Here is a 16,084-nt window from a genome sequence, read left to right as displayed (position 1 = left end):
GAAAAGTCTTTCTAGAACCAACATTCTTCTAAAAGTAAAACCTCACAATCATAAAATTGTTCTGCCAGCAGTGAGCATATCCCCCGTAATGCACTTTACAAACAGAAAATTTAACAAAGCCTAAAAGGACCTTGACATCTGATTACATCTTTCAACACAAGGATCAGATTTATAACTATTTGCATTAATACAAGAATACGAAGATGACTTAAATCTTGTGTAAATGTGCACATTAAAATAAAGACTCAAGGGAATAAAATATTTGGGTTTTCTGTTGCTTGGCCTGAACAATTTATCTTTCCTAACCAGACACTTTATGAACAAATGCTTATCTGAAAACTACACTTTAAAGACATTCCCCAAAGAGCAAACACAGCAATAGAACATTCAAGCACTCACAAATAAAAGCTTAGTTACACACTCAAAGGCTTGTCAAAGCAGAAGTGGAGCTCTAAAAGCTGCATTCTGCAGAAAGAATCCTTTAATCTGAACCCCATGACCCACATGAAGCCCTGAGAACCAATCTCCTACCGGCATGACACTGGCTATGAGGCTTTGAGACTTCAAATCTTATGGTTATCCTCTCTAAGGTGAGCTTTAGTAACAAGAAAAACTATAGCACAAATGTTTAACTGCTAAAATATATTCTTATAGAATGTGCGTTCATGTTGGAAGACAAACCTTCTTTTGGAAAAAATAAATAAATTCTTATAAATTACACATCTTTTAAACTTAATTTATTAAAAATTGCATCACAGCAAAACACTCCAAAGCAGAAGGTTTACAGATTTTATGTGCAGTATGATCTCCTCAGCAGCACCACCTGTTAAAGACGAGCAATTACATTCATATTGAAAGTGCTATTACAATTGGCTATGCAACTGATATTGCATAAAGCAAATCAGGTGTTGCCCCAAAGACAGCAAGCAGTTTATTTGCAAAAAAACCTGCAAAACATCTCACAGGGCACTGATTTGGGATCACTGCGTTAAGGGTCACCAGTGAAAAGACCTGGTTGACCCCCTTTGAAAGTGATCCGGGGATGTGGAGCAGCTCTCTCACCTTCCAAGAAAAGTCTGGCTGGGAAACCCTTCACTCAAACTCCAAACCTGTTAAAACAAAAACAAGTAAACACACATACAACCACCCATTTTGAGTTTAACTGCATTTAAGGAAATGTTCCTAATAAATCCAAACAGATGCACATCTGAAGGGACTCATTAGGATAGGTTTTAATTTTCGGTCATGTCCACAGCAAGTTAGGAACAGTGTACCCTAAAAGCCTTGGTATATGACCAAATTCATCATGTACATTCAACTGGGAAATGTTCAAGAACAGATGCCTTACTTTTCATTTTAAATACTGTAAGAGTGATAGCCTGTCAGCATTCATTCTTCAATTTAGCCATATGGGACCTGTGGGCACAACACAAACACGTCAGGATTATCGAAACACACAGAGCTATTGAAACAATGTCACAAGGCTTCTAAAAAGAGCAGGTCGCAGTTTGCCGTTATCCTCCCCGAAGAGCGTCTTGGACGACTGTGGGGGGTTATAAAGGGTTGGGGCATGTTGGGTATGTGGAAGAACTGAAAGCATACCAGTGACAGACTCATTCCACACTGCACTAGAGACCGTGCAGGGAAGTTCACATGAAAAACAACTTGGCTTCCAGCTTAAACCGCATGATTAATTAAACTTCAATTAAAATGATATGGCTTAAGTTGGAAATGCTGGAATTTAAATACGCATTGCTTCAGAGTGAAACAGCACTGCATTTTTACACATGAGCAGCTCATGTTCTATTTCTTTCAGGGTCTCAAAGCAACTTGGTTAACAGTATATGCTGCTCCACACAAACTCATCTTTGCATCTGCTGAGTTCACTTAAAATGTTCATTTGCCAACACGTCAACTGTTTCTTTATATGTAATGAAAAGCGCTTATAAACTGGCTGCATTTTCACCAATGGTTACACAAAACAATTTAGAAAACTTAAACTTCCATTTAAAGAAGTAAAGATAGTCAAATATTAGTATTGTAATTCTACAGCTTTACAGTGTAAAACTATTGACTTATGCTATTAAATTTAATTTAATTTCTCTTAATATTCGTTTAAAGGAAAACTTGGAAAAAATCATTTGAGTACCATTTGAGAATCATTAAAATGCATGCGTGTAATAAGAAATAAGCAAGTAAAAGTATGCATGCTACACACACACACAGGGAGACGAACAAACCCCTCAGGATGAGGAATTATCTCGACCACCTTCAGGACCCAACAACAAACATGTAAGGTCCAATCAGAGCGGGTGTCGAGGTTCTCTAGCACTGGCATTTGAACATTCCAGTCAGACATACAACTGGATGCAGATACCAACAGTGCTGACTGTTATTTCTAATAAACTACTTTAACATTACAAACCTCTAATACACTGCCAATCACCGAAAAAAGGGTGTTGCGCCTTCTAGTGGACATCCTTCAGATTACACCTACAAAGTGGAAATTTACAGAAGTGAGACGTTGCTCTTGATGCCTTACAAATTAAGGTACATCCTTTAATCTCACTAAACGTACTGCAGCGTTTCCCACAAAGCTAATCATATTAGTGACACGGGTAAAGTGATACTACAGACTTCCCCACATAAGGAATGAAGAGAGAAAAAACCTCAGGATGAGGCCTTGTCTCGACCACCAACAAGACCCAACAAACACATAAGGTCTAATAAGAGCAGGTGTCGAGGTTCTCTAGCACTGGTAAATGAACATTCCAGTCAGACATACAACTAGATGCAGATACCAACAGTGCTGAATTATTTCTAATAAACCACTAACCTCTAATACACTGCCAATCATCAAAAAAGTGTGTTGCACCTTCTAGTGGACATCCTTCAGATCACACCTACAGAGTGGAAACTTACAGTGAGATGTTGCTTTTCACAGTCTTACAAATTAATGTACAACTTTTAAAGTTAATTGAATGTACTGCAGTGTTTTCCCACAAAGCTAATAAATTTAGCGACATGGGGTAAAGCGATACCACAGACTTTATCTTTGAGGCGTTTCCAACGACTAAGCTCTACTGAGAAGAGCAAGTCAGGACAGACCTCAATTTAATAAAATCAAATAAACTTTAGAAACTGAAAATTAAACCAAATATCATAAACAAAATGTGACATTTACCATTAGGACAAACTTCCTCAGATGCAAAATATGCATTTTCTGATTCCATTCCCAGGATCATTCAGCCACATCTGTGTTCTGGAGCCTGAAAGTACAGGGAATAATAATAAGCAAAGTGTAGCACGTCTGTATTTTAAGCATATTGAAAGGGAGTTTGAGTGTTCAGAAAGGCAGTTTCTCTTTCATGGTTTATAAGAGCAGTTGAACATTAATGCCAATCATCACTACAAAACTCTCCCAATTCATCATTATCCTAATAAATTCTTACCGGATTGCCCCGTCCCTTCACAGGAGGACCATTACATGTCATCCGAAACCTGAAAGTGCACACATCTCATTTGAAACATCTCATTAAATGATAAAATCAAGCAACATTTTCTGTGAAAAAAAAAAAAATGTCTCTTCTCAGAAGTAGCACTGTTATTTGGGAGCACAACAGTGTGTTGCAAGAGAAGGGAATTGTAATTTTTGCACTGCGCTAGTTCATAAGCCCATTATGACTTGACCGTGACAAGCACTGTGCATTTTCTTCATAAAAACAGTCTTAAACACGTAACTTACCATACTGCATACGTCGGTTATTAAATAACGTTACTTCAAACATCATGGAGATGCCCGAGAAATCCCTGTTGGGAAAAAAAAGAACATTAGTCTTCCTATCAACCGAAGTTACAGTAAGTTCTAGAGAGAAGTCGGGAATATTCCAGGCCTCATTGTCATCACTGCAACGATTCTACAGCAATGAAAGCAAACCTGGTGTTTTTCTAGCCAACCAGATAGAGGAATTTACCCTATGTGAGAAATTCCGATTGTGATGATCTGCTTGGCAATCTAGGAGAGCCGATCAATCTTTAAACACAAGTTCCCCACAAGAATCAAATCATCCACAATAGATCAAAAGAGTGGAATATAATTAATGAATTTAACTACGAAAGCTATTTGAATAAAGAACTTTATTTAGTCTAGTTTTTTCTATGCACACGAGTCTGCGTGAGCATTCACCACGTGGTTTAAGCCTACTATTCGCTAGAACGTATAAGAAAGCATTTACGTTAAACCCATTTAATGTTACCATAAATTAAACTTATGAATAATTGAAATGCTGCAATAACATACAAAGGCGTTAAAAAATTAAAACAACTACCTAGTTGTAAGCCAGATTTCTTCACAAGCCCTCCAGACGGCTGGCTAAAGCAGAGAAGGACACCGGAAGCAAAGCGTCACATTTTTATAGCGCGGTATCTGACTTTACGTCACTTTACGGCCCCGCGCTTTCCTTTGCGTTTCTGTGGTAACGTTAAGCGATTAAAAATGTATTTAGAAGCATTAAACTGGAGTAAAGCACGAAATATTTTAGGAAAAAATGTATTAAATAATAATAAAGTAAAAGATGTTAAGTTTATAGTCTATCATAGTATATATTATATTTAGCTGAAAGTGTGTTGAGAGATTTATAAATTGATTCAACAGAAAAATTAACTGTTGAAGTCTCTTTTTGTTTGTTTTGTATGCAGAAAGATTGAAACCCTAATAAAAAGAAAACATTCAGTCTGAATAATTTTGATGTATAATTTATTAGAATGAAATTGTAACTTTAAACTTTAAATTTCCACATACACAAGAAATACGAAAAATATAAATGTAAAAATACATATATATTGTTCTAATAAAAAAGTATGAAAACTATTCAGTAGTTTGTTCTTTGATGAATAATAATAATAACAACAACAATAATACTATTTCTAAATGTGGGAAAAATCCAGTATATTTAATCTCTCAACAAATGCGAGACACCTGACGTCAAAGATGTTTCGCGCCAGACGCCACTCCAGTGACGTCACTCTTGACGCTTAATAAAGAGCGTACACTGTCTTCTCGTTGCCGTTAAACTTTTGTGTGACTGTTGTTTTTTCATTATGGGGGGTTGTATGTCAAGAAAAAAGATCCCTGATGAAATTTATAGATATTGGTCTGCTGTGGCGTCTTCTCTTCGCCTCGGTTGGCTTGGGACGAATAACGTCAGGACGGTTAGTGTTACCGTCTAGTTAAAGCGAACTATAGTAATTTGTTAATTGAACAAACAAACCGGCTAGTATGCTGAATGTAATAATTGAGTAGTAACTTGGTAGTAAGTCAGTACTGAACAAGCAGTTTGTAAAATGAAATATATATTGCGTCATCAACTAACTGACCACCGTTATCAAGTTTCTTTCTTTTATCTAGGAGATGAAAGCATGTCAACTTGCCCTTTTTCCTAATCTGTTGAACTCCTCAGCTGTTGAAGAAGATATTCTTGGTCTGGAGGAACATCTACGCGAGGTACTGAGTCCATGAGTGTGGAAATATCAACATGATTGCTTGTCTCCTGTCATATCTTAAATGAGATATTAACAAGAAGTCAGTTAGTCTTAGTTTAACCTGCATAATATAAATGTCAACCTGAAATGTACAGTACTGTGCAAAAGTTTTAGGCCACTAGTTTTTTCACCAGCTAAAAAATGTTTTTTTTTTTTCCAAATATTCTTTTTGCCATTAATTGTAATAATCTAGTGAGATTTTTGTTTGCACAAAGAGTCTGACAACAGCCAGTGCTCCACACTGATCTAATCTCATCATCATCCAGTCTTCCTGGAATGACATGAAGAAACAGAACAAACTGAAACAGAGTAAATCCAGAAGAACTGTGGCAACGTCTCCAAGATGCTTCAAGAGACCTACCTGCAAAACTACCTGAAAAGTGCACCTAGGGCAAAAGCTGCTGTAAACGCAAAGAATGGTCGCACCAAATGTTGATTTCATTTAGTTAATAGAAGGTAATTGATAAAGAAAATCTATTTATGACAGCATCCTCATTTTACAGCATTTTTACGCAAGTGTCTAAAACTTTTAACAGTGCTGCAGCTTTGCAGGTTTCTTGAAGCATCCTGGAGACTTTGTCACAGTTCTTCTGGATTTAGTCTGTCTGAGTTTGTTCTGTTTCTTCATGTCATTCCAGACAGACTGGATGATGATGAGATCAAATCCCTGTGCAGAGCACTTGCTGTTGTCAGACTCCTTGTGCAAACAAAAATCTCACTGGATTATTACAATTAATGGCAAAATGAATGTTTGGAAATGTAATCTGATATTTCCTACTGACACACTACAGCGAAAGACCGACTTTAACTGACTTTAAACCATCTTTTAGCTGATGAAAATACTAGTGGCCTAAGACTTTTGCACAGTACTGTAATTTAAAGAACTAGACAAATGCTTTGTTATGTTATAGAGTTTCACCTTATCTGGTTTTAGAAACTTGCTTAAGATGATTTGACCTCTCAAGCAAGACCAAAGGATTTTACATGTTAAAAAGCGAATTTTTTTTCAACATTATTTGGCATTTACAAAATGTATTTATGTAATCATAAACTGGAATCTATCCATCAATCTGTCTATCTATCTATCTATCTATCTATAAAAGCGTATTTAAAAGAAAACAGAAAACAGAAATGACTGATATAAAAATGTTTTGGTGAGCTTAAAAATGTGTATTTTTGGGTCTTTCTTATGATAGGGTGCTGATGTCTCAAGTGGTGATGAGCGTGGTCGGACGCCTCTACATGTGGCAGCAGGAGAAGGCCATTTAAACGCTGTTTACTTCTTGCTGCAGCAGGGAGCAGATGTGAATGCCACTGACTGTGATGAAGAAACCCCACTTCAAGATGCCATTCGCTGCAAGTACTTGTCATATTTGTGTGCTTCTTACAGGATATACACTTTTATTAAGTCTCTTCTGCTCATCAAGCCTGCATTTATTTGATCCAAAATACAGCAAAAGCAGTAATACTGTGAAATATTTGTACTATTTAAAATAAATACTTTCTGTTTTAATATATTTTAAAATGTAATTTGTTTCTGTGATCAAAACTGAATTTTCAGCATCATTACTCCAGTCATCAGTGTCACATGATCCTTCAGAAATTATTCTAATATGCGATTTACTGTTCAAGAAACATTTATTATTATTATCAATATTATTTAAAACAGTTGATGAATTTTCAGGATTCTTTGATGAATAGAAAGAACCAAAGATAAGCTTTTTATATATCTGATATAAAAAGCCTTATACCATTAAAAAGCTTGGAGTCAGTATATATATATATGTATATATATATTATTTTTTAGGGGGATTATAGAAATTAATACATTTATTTAGCAAAAATGCTTTAAATTGATCAAATAAGGTGAAAAAGACATTTATAATGTTATAAAAGATTTTTATTTCAGATAAATGCTGTTCTTCTGAACTTTCTATTCATCAAAGTAATAATAACAATATATAATAAATAAATAAATAAATAATAATAATAAATGTTTTTCAAGCAGCAAATCAGAATATTAGAATAATTTCTGAAGGATCATGTGACTGGAATAATGATTAAAAATGTTAAAGTAAAAAGATAGTAAAAAATGTCAAAATTGTACTGTTTTTGCTGTACTTTGGATCAAATAAATGTAGGTTTGGTGAGCAGAAGAGACTTCTATAAAAAACACAAAAAATCTTACTGTTCAAAAACTTTTGACTGGAAGTGTACATTGCATACCAGAGATTAACTTTTCCATTAAGGGAGAATATTTGCTTCCTGTAATTGATTTAATTTTGTAATTACCTCATTTAATGCATGTGTGTTGTCATTAATATTACATATTTAAATTTAATAAATTACTTAAATATATCAAAATACTATACCAAAACACAAGATATCTTTATACTGTAAAGGTGGAACAGCAACTGCATCTGACATACCATTTATGTTTATTTAAACAACCTGTTTAATGCTGCTCAAATGTGGCTGATGTGTATTAACACTACAAAAGCATAATACACAGTAAATAGCCTACATGAAGGATTTGGTTGTTTATTATTGTTTTTGATATTGTAAGAACAATTCATAAGTTAATTGCTTTTTTGGATTAGAAGAACAAGACTTTATACTGGTTATTGTAGTAGCTTGAAAAACAAAACTGTTATTTACAGTAACAGTAAATTATATACAAAAGCAAGATTAAAATGCTGAAGCGCTTCAGTGTAAAGCAAATTATGCACACTTGAAAGAACTCCTGTTATAATCCCTGAAGGTGTCTACTCTGCAAAATTAATTTCTTACATTGAATCTGCACTCCTGGTTTATGATGAAAGAATTTATGAGAGTGCAGAATTCAGTCAGTGAACTGCACACTGCAAAAGCACGTAAAAAGAAATCTGATGCAACGTGAGCAGATCTAGATGTAATGCCACAGTCAACACTCTTCACATTTCACTTTCAATCACAACAGACATAATAAATTTAGTTAAATTGTGCAGGGGTATATTTTTGCACCAATCCCCTGTTGATTTCCGACCCTATTGCAATGCCCACATTTACTGATTCATGTTTTAAACCACTTAGGAGTTTGGAGGTGGTGGAGCTGTTAATTTCTGCAGGGGCACATTTGGAAAAATCCTCAGAGGAACTTGGGGTTGAGATGTGCTGGTGAGTGGGATTATATTTTTGTTATGTTCATTTCCCAAAAGACGGCACTTGATAAAAGGTGTCAATCTGATGAACATGTTATTGCTTAACCTTAACAGTAATAATTGTAATCTTCTCAGTATGAATTGTGCTTTTCAGTCTTGCATTCCTTGGAGACACAGAACAGATGGAGGCATGGAAAAAGGCTGGAGTCAGTTTTAATGTCTCTGATGCTCACGGTCGAACTCCCTTACATGTGGTGAGGTTTTCTCAGCCACTGAAATGCTGTTCCTATGATATGCATCTAAGCCTGGCTCATCTTCTTTCATTTGCTTTAATAGGCGGTGTGTACCAATCAGCCTGAATTGGTGAAGTTCTGTATCCGCAATGGATCGGATCTTGAGGTATGGACACAAAGAGTTTAAAACGCAGTGGTTTATCTGTCAAAAGTTTGGACACACATACATTTGTTTGTTCAATATTTTTAAATAATATAAAGTCATCATAACTATTATGGGATGGTTCACCCCAAAATGAAAATTCTGTCATTAATTACTCACCCTCATGACATTCCAAACCTGTAAGGCCTTTGTTGGAACAACATGAGGTTAATGACAGAATTTTCATTTTTGGGTGAACTATTCCTTTAAAGTTGCCACCTTGCAGCTTGGTATCTTGACTTGTTAGATACATACTAGGCACTGTTGACTGCTGTTCCACCATTCTTCTTTTCAACTAGTCCAATTCAAATAATATGTAAATAAATTATAACTTTTTGTTTGGAAAGTCATACTGTATGTATGCACAATTTATGAAGTCTACAAACAAATTTTAAGCATTTAAGCAAAGTTCTTCAATCCAAAGGTTTTTAAAGGAGTCCTATTATGCTCTTTTACAAAGTCTTGATTTTGTTTTGGGGGTGTACTGGCACACGCTTTCATGCTTGGTGGTTCAAAAAATGCTTTTTTATTTATTTTATTTATTATTATTTTATTTATTATTTTTTTGTGATTGGTTATTATGGATGGAAACAGTTTAGACTGTTTCACTTTATTGGACTTGATTTTCCGACTGAAATATGGATATTTTTTTTTTTTTTTAAAAAACGAGATTCACCTGTCTATGCCATTCTAAATGGATGGAAGCACTTTATTGGACTTGTTTTGGACTGATGAAGAGAAACACCCGTATGCCATTTAATTTTTAATCTAACTCCGATTGGATTCGTCTGAAAGAAGAAAGTCAAATACACCTAGGATGCATGGAGGCTGAGTACATAATACGCCACAGTAGTGTTGGGTCCTATCGTCAGCCTGTGAGATTGCCGATACATGATATTATCGTGTTAATTATTTAATTATTTACATACTCAGTTTCATTGCTCGAAACCAGCTCCAGCATAAGGCTAAAAGCAGCATAACATTAACATTATCAAAGAACATCATCACTGATTAGCCTAGTGCAAGTGCAAGCTATCTACACTGTATGATGAATAAATCTCTTACCACACACTGCACACGTCTGTGGCATTGCAGCTCTGATGCGGCCACCGGAGTAGATCGCGACTACTCTCGTCAATGCTTGTGTTTATACCCACCGCGCTGCAGCTCTTTGAAGCATCTCAGAAGCTCCTCTCCATGCTGCATTGCTAAAGTTAGGGTAATCCCCCACCTCGTCCTTTCCCACTCCCCAATGATTCGAACATCTGTAGTTGGGATTTATTTTAATGATATTCTAATGGACCGCGTTGTGACATCACAACACTCGGCAAAACAATGCTGTAGTCCAAACAAGCCGTTCGTTGTAGTTCTTGAAAAGGGATTTTTTTTAAAACGAAATATCTCCCTTTGGAGTAGATTTGTAACTTTTAACTGATTTGTAACTTGTAACTGATTTGTATCTTTTTTATGCCCAAACATACACACCACACGCTGACTAAAATTCAAAAAGTGAACAAGCATAATAGGACTCCTTTAAGATCACAAGAGCCTTGTGTCCTTACTTTTGGTTCTGTAGGGATAAAGCATCACTGTACCTCTATTAAAAACATTATTTCAATCTCCTCTGAAATGACAGCAAAGAGACAGGTTCAACAACAGACCTATAGATGATGCTCAGAGGCTAGGCTTACAACACATGGTGGAGCTGTTGAGTTATTAGGCCCACTGGCTCAACCAGGCCACAGATGACTGAAAGCCCACAACAATGAGGAACAGCAGGTCTTTGTATTTATAAAAGAGTTCTTTCCAACGTTCTTTGTCATTGGATTTTCCAGATCATAAAACTTTTCACACAAAAAGGAATTAATTCCATATTTTAAGAGCATGATTTCAGTACGATAGAAGAAGTAGTTCATGTAAACTTTTGTTTTAGATGTTTTGGCCCAACTAAAATAGATTAATGAAACAATAAAATATTCCGAACATTATGTATATATATTTTTTGAATCATTTGTGTTCAGTATTCTGTGTTTTTAAAGTAGTTCCAAGGCCACTGTTTTCTACCAGTCTGATCGTAATCTACAAGACAAAAAGAGGTGAACTCATTTTCAGGTGTTTTTCTACTTTATTTGATATGGGTTTCCAGTTCTGAACATGTAAATAGCAAATATCATTCGCCATAGTAAAAAACACACTCTAGATATAATACTTGAACAGTTTTGAAATTGGACAAAAATAGTAAACAACAGATTCTGGTGTCTGACAGCACTTGATAATGACATGATGAAATCCTTCATGCTTTCAGTGGTTCAGGATATTTCTCCACAATATTTTCGCTTCATGGATGTTTAACAACATAAATGTGACATTCACAAAAATGAACATGGATGACCAAATACAATGTGTTAAACATCTTATAATGTGATTTAAATAAACATGGATGTGCAAGGAGTGAGACAGCAAACAAAGTCAAACGGTTTCTTTTTTAGTCTGAATGTTTAACGCTACCAGATGCCAGAATCTGAAGTTATACAAGCATCCTCCACCTCAGCCTTGCACCCATGCCATCAACGGCACTATCACACAGTGTAAGGTTACCCATAATGTGTCTTTAAGAGGCATATTCCAAGAGACAATGTTTTAACAGTGTAACACAGACAAGAATATAACTATGTGTTGTATTGTTTCCATATTAAAAGCTAATTTTAATCTAGGAATCTTTGTAAAGTGAGTGGTGCAAAAACACACTGTTACAAAAGAAAAGGCACGATAATTCGGCCATTCGGTGCAAGATTAAGGTGAACCGGGAGGAGAAATATATCGACTTCATCAGAGAACCACTATAATATGCAAACAATTGCCTGAGAGTTAAAATGATCAAAACAAGACAAGATTTATTTTTTTGTAACATGCAGTCACATGTCCAGTCAATAGAGCAAACTGACGGGCAATGCGATAGCGTTCAAAAGTACAAAAACGGTCCGAGAAGGAAGGCTGACATTCCTGTAGCATCCAAGAGCTCTCTTTTTACAGAGGAGAACAGCAGTATCAAACATTAAGCAAAGTTATTTTTTAATGACAGCCCAAGAACATTGCATGCATTTTTATGCCATAGAGAGTTTGTGTACAAAAGCAAAAAGATTACAAAAATGTCACAGGAGTGGCTTGCACAATGAACGGTGTCAGAGAGATAAGGTTTCTCAGTTGGTGAACATACATCGTAGGGCTGTAGACAGAAGTTCTCCTTGCAGTTTCAAGGTGTTTAATAAATGGCCAACATCTGAAATCTTATCTCCAATCTAGAGTTTACCTTAATAAATAAAATCTACTGGTAATGAGGGGAAAACCTAACTCTTAAATATACAATAATAATACCCACAATACCCACCAACGGCATGCTAAATATGCAATAACACAGAAAGGTTAAAATAATACATTGATTATAATTTAATGCCACAAAATTAAAATAAACATGTTAATGACCTTAACACAGTATTTAAAAAAATATATTTAGTCATCTTTAAAATGCTCAAAGGAAGAATATGATAAACATGCTATTAATAAATTTCAAAGCAATAGTTTTTCAAAAATTTTTTGATTTACAGACTGAAGAATTTAGAGTAAAAGATGTTAATGCAGTGTATGAATTGAGCTTGGGCACAGTGTTTAATCCAAAAATCGTCAATTAACGCACTGAAATGAGATTTGAATGAACGTCCAGATGAAAGTTGTATAGTCTTCATTTCTAGAATAGCGCATTTCAGCATTTTTGTGTATTTTCACCGTAAACTGTTTTCTCTCTAGAAAAATGGCTATTGGAACTGCTGTGTGCTGTCTTAATATCACACTGTTCATTTACAGTGAGAGTACAGAAACTAAAAGGTAAATTACATTCATTAAGTAAAAAACAACAACAACAAAAAATAAAATAAAAACATTCTAGCCTGTTGTAACAGAAGGGGGAATTAAAAACCCATACAAATTTGTTTTGAGTTTATATTGATATACGATTTTTTTAACCTCCACCAACAGATATAATCTTCACAATCAACTGTCTGTAAAACACAATTGTGTAGTTTCCCTGTCCTTAAGCTAGGCATCAGAAAGGTTTTGGACTGTAAACAATATTGTTTTGGAAAGTGTATTTCAGAGCCCCTTTGCTGCCATGATGCATATGCATAATGATACATTTACTGAGAGCTAATGTCTGTAAACAGCATTCTCGAATACACATAAAACCTCAAAGATAGATAGCCAAGAGAACGGAGAAAGAGAGCAGTAGAGTGTGGTTAAATATTTGAAGACAGCAACTGATCTCTTGTTGGCTTTGGGAACACAACATCTCTCCATTTTCAATGAGATTGTACAAACACAGGCTGATTAAAGACCCTTATATAAGCCCAAAAGCCACATCAAGCCACACAATCAGACTGCAAGCTCAACACCAGAAAAAGTACAAGAGATAGAGAGCAGGTGTGTTAGTTGGGAACAGATACTGGCACCCATCTCTAAATCAGTGGACTGCTGGAGTGTTGATCCATCCATCACAGGCTGCTGGGCTTTACATCGACATCATGTAGGAAAGGGGCGGGGCATCCGTGCAACCACTGGAAAGAGAGGCTTTCAGTCAGTGTACCCTGAACCAGGGAGTTCATTGGTTAGCGTGTGCCAGCGCTCGATTTTCTTGTCCTTGTTTTTCAGACAGTCAAACCAGTGTTTTAGCCTCTCGCCATTGGCATTTATACCTAAAGACACTCCACCTGGAGAAAAGGTGGAAAGGTTAATTAAAACATATAAAAACAACCAAAGGTCAGCAGTTCCCCATGGGACTCAGGCCTCGGCTATATGGATGACCTGCTGCAGAGAATTTCAGGCCAGCTGACAAAAATTGCCCACTTGGGTCAGCACTGGATTATATTTTTTGGTCCCACTTTATATTAGATGACCTTACATTTAAATTAATCATTTGATACAGTGCACTTTGTATTGTGTACATACAGTTAAAGTCAAAAGTTTACATACACCTTGCAGAATCTGCAAAATGTTAATCATTTTACCAAAATAAGAGGGATCATACTAAATGCATGTTATTTTCATTATTTGGTACTGACCTGAATAAGATATTTCACATAAAAGATGTTTACATTTAGTCTACAAGAGAAAAAAATATCAGTTGAATTTATAAAAATGACCGTTCAAACGTTTACATATGCTTGATTCTTAACACTGTGTTGTTACCTGAATGATCCACGGCTGTGTTTTTTGTTTAGTGATAGTTGTTCGTGAGTCCCTTGTTTGTCCTGAACAGTTAAACTGCCTGCTGTTCTTCAGAAAAATCCTTCAGGTCCCACAAATTCTTTGTTTTTTCAGCATTTTTGTGTATTTTAACCCTTTCCAACAATGACTGTATGGTTTTGAGATGCATCTTTTCACACTGAGGACACCTGAGGGACTCATATGCAACTACTACAGAAGGTTTAAACACTTACCGATGCTCCAGAAGGAAAATCAATGCATTAAGGGCCATTTTGAACAGATGTGTACATTTGTTTTTTCCATAAATTTATATATATATTTTTTTATTTCAGTCTGCTCTTCAGAAGCTACAGAAGATACTTACATGTTTCCCAGAAGACAAAATAAGTTAAATTTATCCTGGCCTACAAATTCAAAAAGTTTTCACCCACTGGTATTGTTTTTCCTTCTGAAGCATCAGTGAGTGTTTAAACCCTCTGTAATAGATGCATATGAGTCCCTCAAAACATACAAAAATGCTGAAAAACAAAAAGATTTGTGGGACCTGAAGGATTTTTCAGATGAACAGTGGGCAGTTTAACTATTCAGGACAAACAAGGGACTCATGAAATCACTAAACAAACAAACAAACAAACAAAAAAAAAAACAGCTGTGGATCATTTAGGTAACAACAGTATTAAGAGTCAAATGTATGTAAACAGGGTCATTTTTATTATTCAACTACTATTTTCTCTTGTGAACTATATGTAAATATCTTTTATGTAAAATATCTTATTCAGGTCAGTGCTAAACAAAAAATAACATGCATTTTGTATGATCCCTCTTATTTTGGTAAAACAATGAACATTTTGCAGATTCTGCAAGATGTATGTAAACTTTTGACCTCAACTGTTCATGTTTTTACATTGTACTTAAATTAAAAAAAATACCTGCATGTAATTATGTCTGTAATTAATTTTTTACATTTATAGTTACACTGTTGACCCATCCATTACACCTTCCCATACTACCAAACCTGTCCCTAACATTACCCGTATCCCACCTCAATAGCTGCAAAAGTGTTTTGCAATACAATATAAAGTACATTGTACTTATTTTCTGATGTAAGTACATAGTAGTTAAGGCCACCTAATATAAAGTAGGTTTAATCCCCGCTCCCTCCCCTTTTTCCCCAAACTTTTATTTCCAATCTAGAGTTTACCTTAATAAATAAAATGTACTGGTAATGACAGAAAAAACATAACTGTTAAATTACGCTAATAATATCTACGATACTTATTTTTCGATGTAAGTAGTTAAGGCCACCTAATATAAAGTGGGACCCATTTTTTTGATAATGTACACACATTTTTTATTTTTTCAAAATTAAATGTTTTATTGTACATTTGGTTGCTAATATAGCTTGCCAAATTGTCATTTGGATAAAATTAGCTAGATGTCTGGTACAGATATGAGGTTTTGTCAAAATTGTAAGAATGGTAATGGTTTTCTTTGTATTTTTTTTTTTTTTGCGTAAATGTTTAGCTAAATATTTTATTGTGGTCTTGGAGTGTTCTGTATAATTATAGTAACTTTATATATTTAGGCTATTATTGTGGTTTTCTGCAAACAAAACTTAACATTTTATGAAAATTTAAAATGTAAAAACATTCCATTTTAAAATGTTAAATATTTTTGAATAATTTTACAAAACCTAACAAATTTTAAAAATT

At 35.0% G+C, this 16,084-nt stretch overlaps 2 protein-coding genes, 1 long non-coding RNA gene and 1 other non-coding gene across 7 annotated transcripts in view; 1 reads left to right on the top strand and 3 right to left on the bottom strand.

Annotated features, from left to right (window-relative positions):
- Positions 1 to 722: 722 nt before the first annotated feature.
- On the bottom strand, positions 723 to 4,414 carry LOC127165107 (uncharacterized). 4 transcript variants are annotated; one of them, XR_007827737.1, is made up of 9 exons: positions 4,329 to 4,414; positions 3,746 to 3,810; positions 3,453 to 3,501; positions 3,185 to 3,269; positions 2,837 to 2,903; positions 2,426 to 2,493; positions 1,349 to 1,416; positions 1,063 to 1,109; positions 723 to 823 (listed from the first exon to the last, which is right to left on the bottom strand). It is a non-coding gene; the product is annotated as an uncharacterized LOC127165107 (long non-coding RNA). The 4 variants fall into 4 exon arrangements; XR_007827736.1 differs by having other exon boundaries at positions 723 to 1,109; XR_007827739.1 differs by lacking the exon at positions 2,426 to 2,493.
- Positions 2,980 to 3,114, bottom strand: LOC127166233 (small nucleolar RNA SNORA18). The gene has a single exon (XR_007827880.1). It is a non-coding gene; the product is annotated as a small nucleolar RNA SNORA18 (small nucleolar RNA).
- A 685-nt stretch (positions 4,415 to 5,099) lies between the features above and the next one.
- Positions 5,100 to 10,836, top strand: si:ch211-209a2.2 (L-asparaginase). Its single transcript, XM_051108935.1, has 7 exons — positions 5,100 to 5,211; positions 5,408 to 5,503; positions 6,738 to 6,901; positions 8,614 to 8,697; positions 8,836 to 8,935; positions 9,018 to 9,080; positions 10,753 to 10,836. Exons 1-7 carry the CDS (start codon positions 5,101 to 5,103, stop codon positions 10,834 to 10,836), a joined length of 702 nt encoding a protein of 233 aa, XP_050964892.1. The 5' UTR covers position 5,100.
- A 1,154-nt stretch (positions 10,837 to 11,990) lies between these two features.
- The window catches only part of LOC127165099 (double C2-like domain-containing protein beta), a 116,890-nt gene continuing 112,796 nt past the window's right edge, over positions 11,991 to 16,084 (bottom strand). The window contains 1 exon segment of the mRNA XM_051109413.1: positions 11,991 to 13,876. Coding sequence (XP_050965370.1) covers positions 13,740 to 13,876 — 137 coding nt within the window. The 3' untranslated portion in view covers positions 11,991 to 13,739.

This window comes from Labeo rohita, chromosome 5 (assembly GCF_022985175.1).
Source record: "Labeo rohita strain BAU-BD-2019 chromosome 5, IGBB_LRoh.1.0, whole genome shotgun sequence".
NCBI lineage: Eukaryota > Metazoa > Chordata > Actinopteri > Cypriniformes > Cyprinidae > Labeo > Labeo rohita.
The sequence above is the reverse complement of the archived record's forward strand: the minus strand, read 5'-3'. Positions and strand labels throughout refer to the sequence as shown.